This window comes from Calypte anna, chromosome Z (assembly GCF_003957555.1).
Source record: "Calypte anna isolate BGI_N300 chromosome Z, bCalAnn1_v1.p, whole genome shotgun sequence".
Classification (NCBI taxonomy): domain Eukaryota; kingdom Metazoa; phylum Chordata; class Aves; order Apodiformes; family Trochilidae; genus Calypte; species Calypte anna.
In genome coordinates this window covers 20654083-20668401 of record NC_044274.1, presented here as the reverse complement: position 1 = coordinate 20668401, position 14319 = coordinate 20654083, and the positions used below count along the sequence as shown (strand labels likewise).

Below are 14319 nucleotides of genomic sequence, written 5' to 3'. Positions count from 1 at the left end.
GATGCAGAAGGGCAGCCAGAGGAAGGGAACTAGTTATCAATGTGTGTTACTGCCTAGACTAATAAAGGTGAAGAGTGTAAAGATTGCACAGGGGTGTGGAGAGAAATCAATATGGTGTGTCACTCAGTATCTCAGTGAGACACTAAGTAGGAACAGAAGAGGCACCCATCAAATTCATTAGGACTTTTTTATAAAGCATTTTCTATGGGGAATGAGGCAAGGGAAGAGCTGATTTTTAAGCAAAAATGTAAGCATGCTTCTTTGAAAAGTTTTACATATATGGGTGGTGCTGTGTGCAAACTGGATGTGCTGGATATTTTTTGTGAGTTAATGGTATTACTGGTGGTACATTGACACTTCATGATCTCAGTGTTGAAACAGTTGATTCATCAGTCTGATTTGCATACTAATTATAACATAGCTAATTACTGTATTTAAAAGGAGAATGCAGACATATTGGCACCTTTCCTCCTTCCCACCTACCTTAGAAATACTTCTTAATTAGGAAATGAATGTTTTCAGTAGTAAAAGTTGCAAAGCTAAATTTCTTTATATCAGTGACTTGGGCTTTAAGTGAAGATGACAATAAAAATTAATTTAAGCAGCTACTCTTTGTGTATGTTTTTGCTTTAACTGTAATGGTTAGCCACAGAATAGTCTCGAGATAATACTTTATGGCATGGAAGCATCTGGTTTGGTATGTAGAGATTACAAAATCATGTTGTTGTGCATAACAGCTCAGCTATAAATTAGCATCAGGCATAGTGTGTGTGATCAGCTAATGCATCCTGATCTCTGTGTCTCATGTGGCACTCAGTTAGCCCTCTCCCTATTTTTCCCTTTCTATTTCATTAAAATCTTTTCCAAAACACTTTGGTGACATTTGTTTTATTAATTACAAAAATATATATTTCTGTTTCATTTTGTTTTCCTGCAGACAGCATCATAAAATCTTACCCAAGTGAAAATGGCCTTCAGCAATCTGACATCAAAGGCTGTACTACTGTATGATGAATGGATTAAAGATGCCGGTGAGTCACTTAAATCTAAAATTTATTAGCTGTCAATAATTTGGAATACTGATGTGCAGCTATTCTAGGTTTACTGTTTATCAGCTTGAAGTATCTTTGTCTTCCTGTAAATGTTTTTGACACTGGCAATGTTACCTATTGACATCTTTAACTATAATAAACAGACTAGTTTCTGCATTTTAAAAAAGAAAAAAATCCACAAAACTAAGCTAATTTATCATTACAGACTCAGACTGAATAAAGTTCAGAGAGTGATTCTCCTGTAAGGCTTTCTCTCTTGTGGGAATATATATATATATATAGTTTATGTTTTTTCCAGTGCTGCTGAATGTAAACTTCTAATTCTTTTCAAATTTTTCTCAGTATTGAATGAAAGTATTTTGTCACTCAGCTGAGTTAGGCAGATGGTGCTACTGTATTTTTCTTTTGCAAAGTAAAAGAAATAACATCGTGATAATATCTTGAAATTAGTACTCAGAGTAATTAACCCTATGACAGTTCTGTTTTGAAAAGTAATGTTACCATTTTGTTGCAGGTGGTATGAGGATATTAAACAATTTTGCTTTAATGTTCTTGTACTGTGGTGGTTCTTGCTTACCAAGGGGAAAAAAAAAAATAAATACAGCGATTACTTAAATTTTGGGTTTAAAAGCTATCTGTTGTAGTGTCTTATCCAAATGTTCCTCGGGTACTGTCAGCACATAGTGACAGGGATTTTACAGAAAGAACTGAGAAGCAGTTACAATTCAATTAACAGAATTTCTAGTTTATCTCTTCTATTATAGCTGGGAGCCATTTCCCTTGCTCTGTATAACTACAGCATGCCAGTGAAAAGAGAGTTCTATCAGTATAATTTGTGAAGTGGATTGGGATGGAGCTGGATGTTGGAGAATTTCTACTGCAGTTCGCTAAGTTCCAATTTTGAGTTCCTCATCTCCCTGCCTAGCAGTGCTTATATTTGGCATCATGTAGTGTACTGTTAGTGACTTGACATGTTTTTGCTCAGGATCAAGCTGTGAACACCAGTGGGAAGGTTTTTATACTATCAGTGCAAGGAATGGGTGCAGAAAAAGCAGTCAGTTGTGCAGAGATGGTGTTTCTCTCAGCATGCAACATATATATGGATGCCTGGTGTTTTGGCTCACAATTCTTGTTCATCTGTGGGCAGCAGCACTGGGCACATTACAGGCTGCCAACAGTGTTATAGTGTGCTTTCCTCCTCAGTTTGTTTCGAAGCTGCTAGGGGCTGTAAACAAGATCAGATGGTCTCATGGGTGATAAATTGCTTGAATGTCTCAATACACCAAACAAAAATTGCAGTGGTGTAATTACTGCAGAACAGCAGCAAACCATTAAAGCAGCCATTTACTCAGTCAGCAGTTAAGTTTGGGATCATTCAGAAAAGAATCTTTCACAAGTCAGTTAATAAATTTTAGGAAAATGTGCATAAAAAGAAAATACATGAAAGTCATACTGTTTCTTCTACTTATGGAGAAATGTTGAAGTCTTTGGTGAGCTAGGACCTGGTGGTGAACCACAGAAGGGTGCAGTGAAACCATGGTGAAAGAGAGGGAGTGAAGCACCTGCCAGCCTCAGCTGGGGGGAGAGGGAGGAAGTGGGGCATGTGTAGGAGATCTCTGCCATATTTCTTTCTGGGATAACTGGAGAAAAACAACACTTTTGCTGTTTGTCAGCTTGAAATATGAAGGGCCTGTGAAAGTGGTGATTTGCCTGGACTGAATAGGTACGAGCCTTCTGTACTAAGCTGTGCATACCAACTGATGGGAAAGGTGATCTCACTTTTAGATCCTGATACTTACAACATCTAATGCAGTGCTGCTTATAAAGCACACGGAGTTTGAAAACTGGGGCTACTCCCCATCTATGACTTGAACTTGTGAAAGAGAGTTCATGCTTTTCCACAAGAATGAAGTCTTACATAGAAATGCAGCCTCCATGATCTGCTTGTGTGTTGCCTTCCTGAGCTGGCCTCCATGCCCAGTTCATGTGTGAAACTGCTGACTTTTACCAGGGGAGAGCCCTAGACCAAATATCATGTTGCTTTTGTGTCTTCTTTTCATTATAAGAATCATAGATATATAGAAAGACTTGGGTTGGAAGGGAAGATCTAGTTCCAACCCCCATGCCAGGGGCAGATCCCATTAGACCAGGTTGTTACAGACTCTATCCAACGTAGTCTTGAACTCTTTCAGGGATGAGGCATCCACAACTTCTCTGGGAAGTCTGTGCCACTGTCTCACCACTCACAGTCAAGAATTTCCTCTTAATGTCTAATCTAAACCTGCCCTCTTTCAGTTTGAAACCATTTCCCAATGTAAAAAGCATAAAATGCTACAGTTGGCTAAATCTTGTTATCCAGATTGTGGATTAGAGGTGAATGACAGCAAAAGCTAAACCACTAAGAATGAGGTGCTTTTCTGGAGTTACTTCAGGATTTGGAAAGATCTGATTTCTATTTTTCTTCCCATTTAGATCCAAGACTGGAAGGCTGGCCCCTCATGTCTTCACCTTTTCCAACAACCTTTATCATTGGAACCTACATTTATTTTGTTACTTCCTTGGGACCCAAACTCATGGAAAATAAAAAACCTTTTGAACTCAGGCAGATAATGGCATTTTATAATTTTAGTGTGGTAGCCCTCTCTTTATATATGACTTATGAAGTAAGTACTACTTTTATTTTTAAGAAATGTATATTTCATATATCTTAAATACCCTGTTAATAATGTTTAATAATTAAAAAAATATAATTACCACTGAAATTCTAGAAAACCCTGTCACTTTGTTTTAACTATGCTCTTCCAAGCATAATATGCTCTTCTAAAATCAAGCTGATACTTGAAAGAAGGGAGTAAGTCATACCTAGAAACAGACAATATGAAAATGTCTATATGCCATTATATATAACTTAAAAAATTAAAAATCCTCATAACTTCTTTAGTTTTCCCAGGCTGTAGGAGGTAAGCAGGTTATATGTTTTTCTTAGTCTGTTCTAATTGTTCTGTCTTATTATGTGATAGTCAACACTATACTTCACATGCTTCATAGAGTATATTTTACTACGGAATAATCCTCAGTTAAATCTGCCTTTTAAATGACAGAAGTTAAGAATATCTAGTCTAGGAATGTTCACCCTTAAAGAAACCAAAAAGCAACCAAACCCCCCTTCCAAAAAAAAAACAACCCAAAACACAAAACCTCAGACCAAAACACACCCCTCCTCTCCCAAAATATGAAATGCACATTTTTATTTTTTTTTCCCCAATAGAATTATTGAGATTTTGCTATGTTTCAAAGCCCAAACAAACATTACATTTTCAAAACTGGAAAGTCTGAAGATTTGTACAGGGTTATGGCTTGAATGACTTTGAAATCTGTGACCATGAATGGGATAGAATTAAGTAGAAGCTCTTATTTAGAACTAGCTTTTAAACCTTGAAGTATCTCATGTCCCTTGTTCTGGGGTTTTGTTTAGTTTTGTTTTGTAGGGTAGCTATTTAACAATAGCACTGTGTGAATGATAACCTTATACATTGGCTTGGTGGAATGTCACTATGTTAGTACTGGCCCTTTTTGTCTAAAATCGGGCTATGTGGCTATTTCATGTGTGAGAAACTGGTAAGGAAAACTTGTCAGATTACTGTGTCAAATTGGCATGATACCTTCCTTTCAGTTCAATTTGCATAAATTTCATCATAATTTACAGTGAACTGTCTGACATTTCTTTTAATAACACTCTGCAGGAAGTGCAGCAGTAGCTATTTTATGTCATTACTGTTGTGTAAAAAGCTGTAAGTGGTTGGCAAGGTGCACACATTTATTTTTTACTCTTTGACTGAAAAATAACCAAACTTCCTTTTGTCAGCTGGTGGTAAGTGTGGTTTTGGTTTTAACTCTCAGAAACAAACAAAAACATTGAATTTCTGTTAATGTTTGACAATAACACATTATTCAGTTGATTTGCTGTCAAGTCTTCCGTGTTACGACTTCATGAAAGAATGCATGGACAGAGTGTAACAGATTGAATCTCTGCTATTGTCTGGCTTCCACCACAAAGCGGATTCTTTCAGTCTTCTTTCCCACTTTGGATGCAAGCCATTGGGTGGGTGCTTTCTTATTGTGCTGTCTTGGTGGTGTTTCAAATCTTGTTTTATTTAAGCAACTGATTCTTTTAGGAAGTTAAATATCTATTGCGATCATAGACTAAACCCCCTGGTCTTTTAAGAGCTGAACCTTTTGCATGTGTGGGTGATCATCAATGGATGAGAAGCACTTGTTGAACAGAAATAAGATGAAGTAGTCCCAGTGGCTGGCAGGCAAATGAACCAAATGTAATATTAACAATGTTGCTCTTGTCTAAGCTCTAATAAATTACAAGAGAAGAGATTATATTATATTTGTTATGTACAGTCCTTTGGTCACACTTATGCTCTGGATTATAAACCTTCTTCATTCTTCTCATTCCTTGTATCAGTGAAAGATGCAGTTTTAACTAAACAAAATTTTAGAAACAGAAAGCATATTGATCTGTTTTTTTTGTCTCTAATGATGTTAAGCCATATATTTCTGTTGTGGTAATAGCAATTTGGAAAAAAATTCAAAATGCTTGATTTGGTTTTGTGGTTGCCAATTTACACAGTTGTTTTTCTAACATTGCTTTGGAGATGCAGCTGTTTCTTCTCTTTGATTACTACTGCTGAAGAAGTGGGTGTAGAAAGAAAGTTCTTGTCTGTAGGGGTGGTCCATGCAGAGGGTGATGATTTAAAAGGTTGCTGATTCAATAAGTTTTAAATACTCTTTTCTCCTCTTGATTAGTGACTTTGAAAAGTAATCCAAAGTAATGAATTTTTTAAAAGACAAAAGTAAACCTTTGCCCTTTCCCATTCTTTGCTCCAGTTTCTTATGTCAGGTTGGGCTACAGGGTATTCATTCCGGTGCGACATTGTTGACTACTCGAGGTCACCTACAGCTCTAAGAGTAAGTTGTTAAAAGTCATGCTGAATTGTTCTTGGACTGGTACAGTGACTTTATTTTTGGAAATGCTACTTGAACAATCAAATGCACTGCTGTAGAATGGAATGCACTAAATGGAAATTCCCTCTTGCATAATGTAAAGCATGTGAATTAACTGGATGAAGGGGTTGACTGTCTGGGGAAAAAAAAAAAAGTGGAATGTATTTGTAAACTCATTCTTCTTGGCTCTAGAATTCTTTCAGGATTAAATCCATTTTGTTTTAAAGAAAAATAAAGCACACATTTCAGTATTTCTGTCAACCTCCTGACGTGAATTTTCCCAATACTACTTCTTACATAATTACTGAATTTTCCTGCAGCTTATTTTTATTTATGACATATGATTTGACAGTTTCTGTTTTTTACTCTTGCAGATGGTACGAACTTGTTGGCTTTACTACTTTTCCAAGTTCATTGAATTATTAGACACTGTAAGTATTTGTAGTATAATGAAAAAAATTGGTATTTCTTTTTCACAGTAGAACTGGTGCTCTTGGGGAATAGGAGCATAAATTGCTCTTCATTTAGCCCTTCCATCTTCAGCCACTGGAATACTATGAAGTTTTTTATCCGTATTATAATTTCTTATCTTATTGTCCCATTGTCAATGAAGGAACACATCTCAAAAAATTTAGGAAGCCCTGACAGCTTGTCTGTTTAACACCTGAGCACGTTGTGTTGTTTACCTGTTGTGTTATGGCAACTCTTGCCGCCACACTGCAGATAAAAACTGGTGTTGATCATGTTGAATTATTTTCCATGTCATCTTAAGATTTTTGTCTTCCAGTCAGAATGGTTGCATCAGCACATTTGAATACAGCCTGATTTGCCATACCTACTTGCTCTGAATTCTTTTGTGTTCATGAGTACAGATGTGCTATTATGCTGGCTCTCTAGCCTGTTTCAAAGGAAGTTTGAGCAGCAATGCATTGAAGCAGAATGCAGATTTCGGTCACCACCAGCAGCTATCCACCTTCCCCTTTCCTCGTAGACACCTTGTAGAAGTGGTTTAGCTATTTTCAAACTCAGCTTCTGAGTACTAGAGTCAGCTGTGATTTCATTTGCCTTAATTGTGTTGGGCACAACAGTGGTGATTCAGGAGCTGACTCAGGAGCGGTTAGGATAGTCTATACCCTGTGAGCTGAATTAGCCATCTAACTTTCATCTGCAAATACTTGTGATTCAACACTGGACAGTCTTACTGACTGAGCCAAAGGCAATGGTAATGCAAGGCTAGGAAAAGCCTGACAAGTTTAGGCCTCTATTTGCCTTTACTACCCCCTTGTTAGACTGCTCCTTTTTAATTAGTCTTGGGCCTGAAAAAAAGTTAAAAAAAAAAATCTGTTTTGTTTGAATCCACCCAATTGAGTACCTGTTTCTCAGCAGTTTTTTTCTTTTACTAAAAAGTAACTTCTTAGCTGTATTTAAGTCAGATGTTTCCAATTGTTTTCCCTGGCATGTCAGACTTCTTTCCTTCTGTGTTTCTTTACTTGCCATCTGACACTATCCTTTGCATGGTCTGACTTCTTACCTGGTTCTCTTGCTCTGCTTTCCCATAAATTTTCTCGATGTCTATCCTTTAAAATGTGGCCCATCAATATTGACAAAGAATAACTACATTTTCTGTCCATTTTTGCTTTTTTTTCAAATGTAGCTATGTCAGTGTTTGTAATAAAGTGCATTTCTCTAGCTCAGTGCTTTCTACTGTCTCTATCTGATGCTAGTTCTTAATTTAATTTTATCAAATGGCTTTGCAGTGGTACTTCAGGAATATTAAAATCTGATACTTTTAAATCTGATACTTCTTAGTCCAAGCAAGCTCACGTTACACTGTCTGTTACACACAAAGTTGATGGCTCAAGCCTGGCTATTTGCTTTCACAGCTTGCCCTGGCTCTTGAGACTCTACAAGTGGATTTTACATACTGGCTATTTATTTATTTATTTATTTTTAAACAAAATCCACATAATCAATGAGAGCTTCAGTTTCCCTTCTTCTCCCAAGAGAGCAACTGTGAAGATTTTTTATATGTATAGTAGTAGCCAACCAGCACTGATGCATATAGTTTTCTGTAAGTATGTTTGGCTTGATTATCTTCTGTAACATTATATTAATTAAAAATCTGTTTCAGATATTTTTTGTCCTGCGTAAGAAAAACAACCAAGTTACATTCCTGCACGTCTTTCATCATTCCATCATGCCATGGACCTGGTGGTTTGGAGTCAAATTTGCTGCAGGTAGTGGAGAATCTAAATTTTGCTTAACTTGTGGTAGTAAAAGTTAATTGTGGTAGACAATAATATTGAAAGAACAGAATTAAAAATCTTCCATTTAAAACATCAGTGTTTTAAAATTTAGATATCTGCAATATTTCTTGGAACATCTGAGATGATCCTAGTTATTTAAATGTGTGGGAAGTACTCTTGTCTTCCTATCTGACAGAATATTGTAGTACTGATTTCTCACAGGTAGGGAAAAGGTGCAGAGAAGAGAGTTGTATATAAGCAATGAGCATTGTTACATGAAAAAGAGATGTGACTGCAATTAGGAAATGCTAGGGGAGCCATATGAGGTGGGTTAATGCTGTAATTAATTTAGAGCTATTTGTTCCCTGAAATTTAAGAACTAATTTGGAAGGAAGGACTGTGTTCTCATATTTTTTGTTTGTTTAAGAAATTATTCAGACTTTGTTGTGGTTATTTTTACTGGCTGTAGGTAGTGTAATTGGGGTCTATTTCAATATTTTGAATATTTTTATATTCAATATTTTGGCTTTCATGAAACAATAGAAATATTTTCTGGACCAGACTTATTACAAAAACTTATTTGAATTATATTGAATTGAAAGTCTTTGTCCACTTCTAGCTTACTTTCACTTTCTTTTTTTCTTGTTCTATATGTGTATGTGTATTATTGCATGTGTATACTATATTATTTATTAGTGGTGCACACCAATACAACTTGACATGAGAACTGCCTGTTAAGCACAGAGTGGAGAAGTGCACAGTCATTTAGTAGTAGGCCATATCTAGGAGGGAATGGGGTTTCTAAGAGTTTTTACCAAGAAGGTCACTTTGGCTTGTCCATGTTTCTTAACTCATGTTCTCTGACACTTTTGTTCTCCCAGAAAACTGGTGAGAACTAGTGGTTATTAAATCTGATCTGTTAGTATTAATTTTGTGAGGACAAAAATAAAGACCTGGAAAGCAGCCCAGAATGTCTATAGATAGGATCTTTTGAACATGTCCAGTGTGCAGATTTTCCTAGTGTATAAAAGGATACCCTTCTGCTGTAGTTGTTGAGTTTCCATTGTTAGGAAGCTGGTATTTTGACTATGTCTTTCTCAAATGTTGCTGAGTAACTGGTATTTTAAGTTAATGATAAAACTGTGAATACTTCAGTCAGCGTACAGTGTGTTTACAGATATACCATAAGCAAAAAAAACCCCAACCCAACAACCAACCAAGAAAACCAAAATAAAAGCACAACAAAAACCAACCCAGCAACCAAGAGTCCCTCCTCTTCAACCTTGAAAAGTTTCCATTTATAGGTGATTAACTTTCTACTTTTTATCTGGACATCAGATCAGTATACCAGCTACAAGCTTCTGATTTTTTAATCAGATTTGAATTTCCCATGTGATAGTTTAAAAAACACTTTCAGGAAAGTATGCAAAGAACCCTTCTGTCCTCTGCTAATAATAGTTCCTCATATTTATGCAGAGATGTGTTTATTCCTACAGCTTTATTGCTTATCTTTATACTAATCTTTCCAAATATTGTTCTGTTCGATAACTTAATTTTTTTCCAAGAATTTAAGTGCCTTCTGATGATTATATATATTTCATTTCATCACTGTTTGTCCTTTTGAACTGTGGCATTGATCAAGTTTTCAACCTGTTTGTAAAAAAAAACCAATGGGTTTGAATGGAGACGCTGATTTTTTGCACTCATCTGCTATCAAAAGGAAATTATGAAATGGTCCATATGGATGGTGTTGCTTTTTGAAGAATATTTTTATACTGTTGGTTAGGAGGTTTTTTTGTTTTGTTTTGTTTTCCTTTTCTGCTTTAGCTGTTTATTTTTTCTTTTGAATAATCACTGTGCAAGCCAAAAAAAGTATGTGCATTTGAACTGTAAGAACACTCAAATTATTTTTAAAAAAACAAATAGTTAAATTTCAAAGAAAGTTTGCATTTACAGCTGAAGAAGTTATGAGCTATCAAGCTGGAAGATAAGTGTGAGCTACTAAAATCACAAACGAAGATTTATTTTTAACTTGACTGATTTTTAACTGAAAATTAGCTTTTTTCCCCCTCATTTTTGTAGTCTTGTTTTCTTCCTGATGTTCACTATTTTCATGTTAATTTTTCTCTTAAAAATACTTTGCAGTATTCCACTTCTTGAATAATGTTAAATTATAACCTTTTATGCTCATTAAAATAACATTACTTCAAACAGAATCATCTAACTCCACACTTGATCCATGGAAAAGGAAATATTTCTTTCTTTGTTTTGTGAAATGTTTGTATCTGACTAGTTTCAGTCAAGAGTTTGCCCCAAATGGGGCTACTTGGCTATTAATTTCCTTTTCTCTGGAAGTATGGGTTTGAGATGGACTACAGATTTGTGAGATCCTCCCTTAGGTCTTGATTGCAAAACCTTACTATCTGAAACTGTGAGACTTTCCCTGGGAATCTGAAAATCTATACTGGGAAAAGATTCTTGAAACATTTTTACACATTATTAGATTAAGTAGGTTTTATTACTATTTTGCTGGAATGTGATCACTCAGAATTGGTGTCAGTTCAGGTTAAAAACCTTGAGGGTTAATCGAAGTCTATAGGTTTTTGTGGTACATGTTTTTCCCAACTCAAAACTACTAGAACCAGAGCTGGCTTTTTAAATATCTGACACAGTAAATCTACTATGTTTTGGTGTTTTACAGGTGGTTTAGGAACATTTCATGCTTTGCTGAACTGTATTGTGCATGTTGTCATGTACACTTATTATGGAATCTGTTCTTTGGGACCAGCCTATCATAAATATTTGTGGTGGAAAAAATACATGACAACTATCCAGCTTGTGAGTAATTATTTATTTGATGTAAACACACCTTAGAAAGCTGACAGTGGCCAGCAGACTTAATGCAATACATTTGTACTTCTACTTTTATATTCATGTGTGTTAGCTTACAGCTGGTATAATGTTTACTGATGCTTTAATAGGGTAAAATGAAAAGCTGTGAGCTCCCCTCTGTTCTGTGCTTAAATCTTCTGACTGCAGTGCTCACAGTTATCACAGATATCTGAAATTTTGAGTTATGTAGTACTTGGTAAATATATTTACAAAACCTCATTGCCTGTGTGAAAATTGATAGAATGTAATTATACACCAAGAAAAAATAATTAATGTAAGGAATACACCTGTGGTTAGTAGTGAGGAAAGGGAAGAAGTATTTCCTTTAGCATTTCATGTCCATTCTTTCATAGCAAATTCTTTAGAGAATTTACCTCTAACTCAGAGCATTAAAAACTACTCTTGCAGTAATTACATGAAGTTATTTTATCAGCATTAGATCACTTTCAAAAGGTTATTGCTCTGGGTGCTTTTTCATGCCCAGCTTTTTTAGTAGCTGAATTTTCAAAATCCATCATCTACTAAGCCAGGTTGCTACTAGAGGATAGAAAGGAGCAGAGGAAAGCAGCCACAGCTGTTGTTACGTTCATGTTGTTGTTGGGCTGCTCACGTAACTATGTGTAATGTGAACAATTTAGCTTGAATATTGTAACTTAAAGTGGTTCTGTCTCGGCTGCACTACCAGTGTATTATTAACTTGGAGTTCATGTGGCAATGTGTGTTTTTTTTAAATCCTGTTTAAGCTGTTTTTTTGGGACCTGCAGACCTTTGTGTCACATGTTATATGCGAGGAAGGTGGGAATTCATGTTCACCAATGCTATAATGATCATCTTTTTGGTTTTCTGGCAATGTTTTCTAAGGTAGCCTTCCCTTTATCACAGGTCAAACACTTTTTCTTCTCTGAAGTGTCCGGGGCTGGATTCCACTCTCCTGGTACAAATTTCTCAGTGCTGCTTGTAATTCACTTTGTCCACAGGCTTCTCTTTCTTCACTCTGCTAAGGTGTTTATCAGTGGAGTACTAATTGATGGGAAGGGCTCTAAATATGTAACTCTGTCATTTTAAAATGCCTCCCCCACAACATGATTTCTGGTTTTCTGTATGCAAATTATGTGGAATCTTTTAAAAATTCTGTAGTGTCATTTATTTAAAATGTTTCTTCTCTTTTTTCCTCCAGGTCCAGTTCATTATGATTACAGTCCACATAGGACAAATCTATATCATGGATGATTGTCCGTACCAGTATCCAATTTTCATGTTTATTATTTGGCTGTATGGCTCTATGTTTTTAGTCTTGTTTCTCCATTTCTGGTACCATGCTTACACGAAGGGACAAAGACTACCAAAGGTTTCAAGAAACGGGATCAGCAAAGATCAGTGAAATAAACTCGTCTCTGAAATAGGGGTATATGTCAAAGTGGAAATGTGCACTACTTGACAATCAAGATACTTAGGTGCACACACCATGTGGTGTATATTTTGTATGTTTTCTTCAAAACAGAATTTGTATTTTTACCGTAAGTTATTTGGGATTCAGAATTAGGGGGTTGGGGAATCAGCATTCATCTATGGTTTAAAAAAAAAAGGAAAAAAGTGTGCTAGGTGATCTCAATCTAGAAGATGAAAGTAAAGATACTGGGAAAGTTAAAATGTGTATGACAAGTACTGAGTACTTTGAACACTGAGGGGAAAAAATAACTTAACCTTAAATGTTAAAATTTGTTGAGCCTGTCAGCTGCATTTTATTAAAAGAATTAAGCTTCAGTAAGTACTGTTTATACAATCTAAACCTTATTATTAACATAGTTAATACATAAACATCATTACATGTGTTTACAAGCTATATTACTTTAAAGAAAGGAATGCATGGTAATCTGTCAAGGTGTGGCGTTTCATTTGAAGATCACAGATTTTTTGATATGCTGTCTTTTACTAAGATAATTAATTTCATGTTCTACTCACTTGAACATCATTCTACGTTGGAAACCTACTAATTTGAGGTTATCTGAACTGCTTTGTAGTGTAATGATAAAAACATCTTACTGATTTGTTCACCAAAGTAGTGTAATGTACTTAGTATTCAAAGGATCAATGGATATATTTTGATATTGGTAGCCTAGTCTGTTTAGGGGAGAAAAAAATCTTGTAATTCATAAGCCAAAATCCTAGTTCTCAAATATTTTAAAAAATATTTTTTGATTTAGGCCTAAATATCACCTAGCATGACTGCACTGTGCTTTCTTCCATTATCTATTGAAATACACACCTAGAAAGATTTTCTTAATTTTTTCACAATTACTATTGTTTATTTTTATCAACTGAATGTTGAAAGTTTCTTCATTAATAGTACCACTTACTTTGTCCAGAAATAGGCAAGAAGATGCGTGCATTCTCTGAGCTGCTGGGAGTGGGGCAGACAATGGTGACAGGGCATGACTCCAATTCATGTAGAATTAACCACTATGTTGTTTCCTGTGATGAGGCTGATTGTGATGGTAACGTGTCTAGAAATCAAAGGCCCTATAGCTTTTTTTTTATGCAAGTCACATTTGTACTGTCCAAGTTTATTAAGGAATTTGTGCATGCAGTAGATCTGTAAATGAGGACTCCAAGTTGTTTTCAATTAATGTTACCTTTAAAAGTACGGTTTTTCATAATCACCAACAGAAGAGAAGCATGTGGTATTTGCTTTGTGTTTGATCTGTATGTGGGATTTTTCAAATACCCAAAAACTTCATGGCAAGTTTGCCTCCTGTTGCACAATTCCAAGAAAGTGTATTTTGTTACCTGAGTGCTCTTATGGGGATACTGATATTTATGCTGCCTTGTTAATAATAAAAGTATTTAAACTTTATCTTGAGTTGCAAGTGATTTCTTATTAAATATGTCTTCTTTACAAAACAGATCTTTGAAAAAAACTTGTATTTTGTCTATCCACTGTTCAATTCCTGTAGATGTCAGCTGTCATGGAACATTGAAATGAGATCCCAGAAATGATTTGCATGGCTTGACATGCGTATTGGAGCCCTCAAATTTTAGGTGCTCAGTGCTGAGTTTCGACTCTGTCATTGCATGAAGAGAGGTGCTTTGGCACAGAATCCAGGACAACCAGGGTG

At 35.6% G+C, this 14319-nt stretch overlaps 1 protein-coding gene across 2 annotated transcripts in view; it reads left to right on the top strand.

Moving 5' to 3' along the window:
• Positions 1–12642, top strand: part of ELOVL7 (ELOVL fatty acid elongase 7) — a 31256-nt gene extending 18614 nt beyond the window's left edge. Inside the window, exons 2-8 of one of the 2 annotated variants that reach the window (XM_030467419.1) lie at positions 938–1031; positions 3525–3715; positions 5949–6029; positions 6440–6496; positions 8197–8302; positions 11013–11149; positions 12381–12642. In XM_030467419.1, coding sequence (XP_030323279.1) covers positions 968–1031; positions 3525–3715; positions 5949–6029; positions 6440–6496; positions 8197–8302; positions 11013–11149; positions 12381–12584 — 840 coding nt within the window. In that variant the 5' untranslated portion in view covers positions 938–967 and the 3' untranslated portion in view covers positions 12585–12642. The remainder of the gene's footprint in view (positions 1–937; positions 1032–3524; positions 3716–5948; positions 6030–6439; positions 6497–8196; positions 8303–11012; positions 11150–12380) is intronic. The other variant, XM_030467420.1, reaches the window with a different exon arrangement.
• The last annotated feature ends 1677 nt before the right edge of the window (positions 12643–14319 follow it).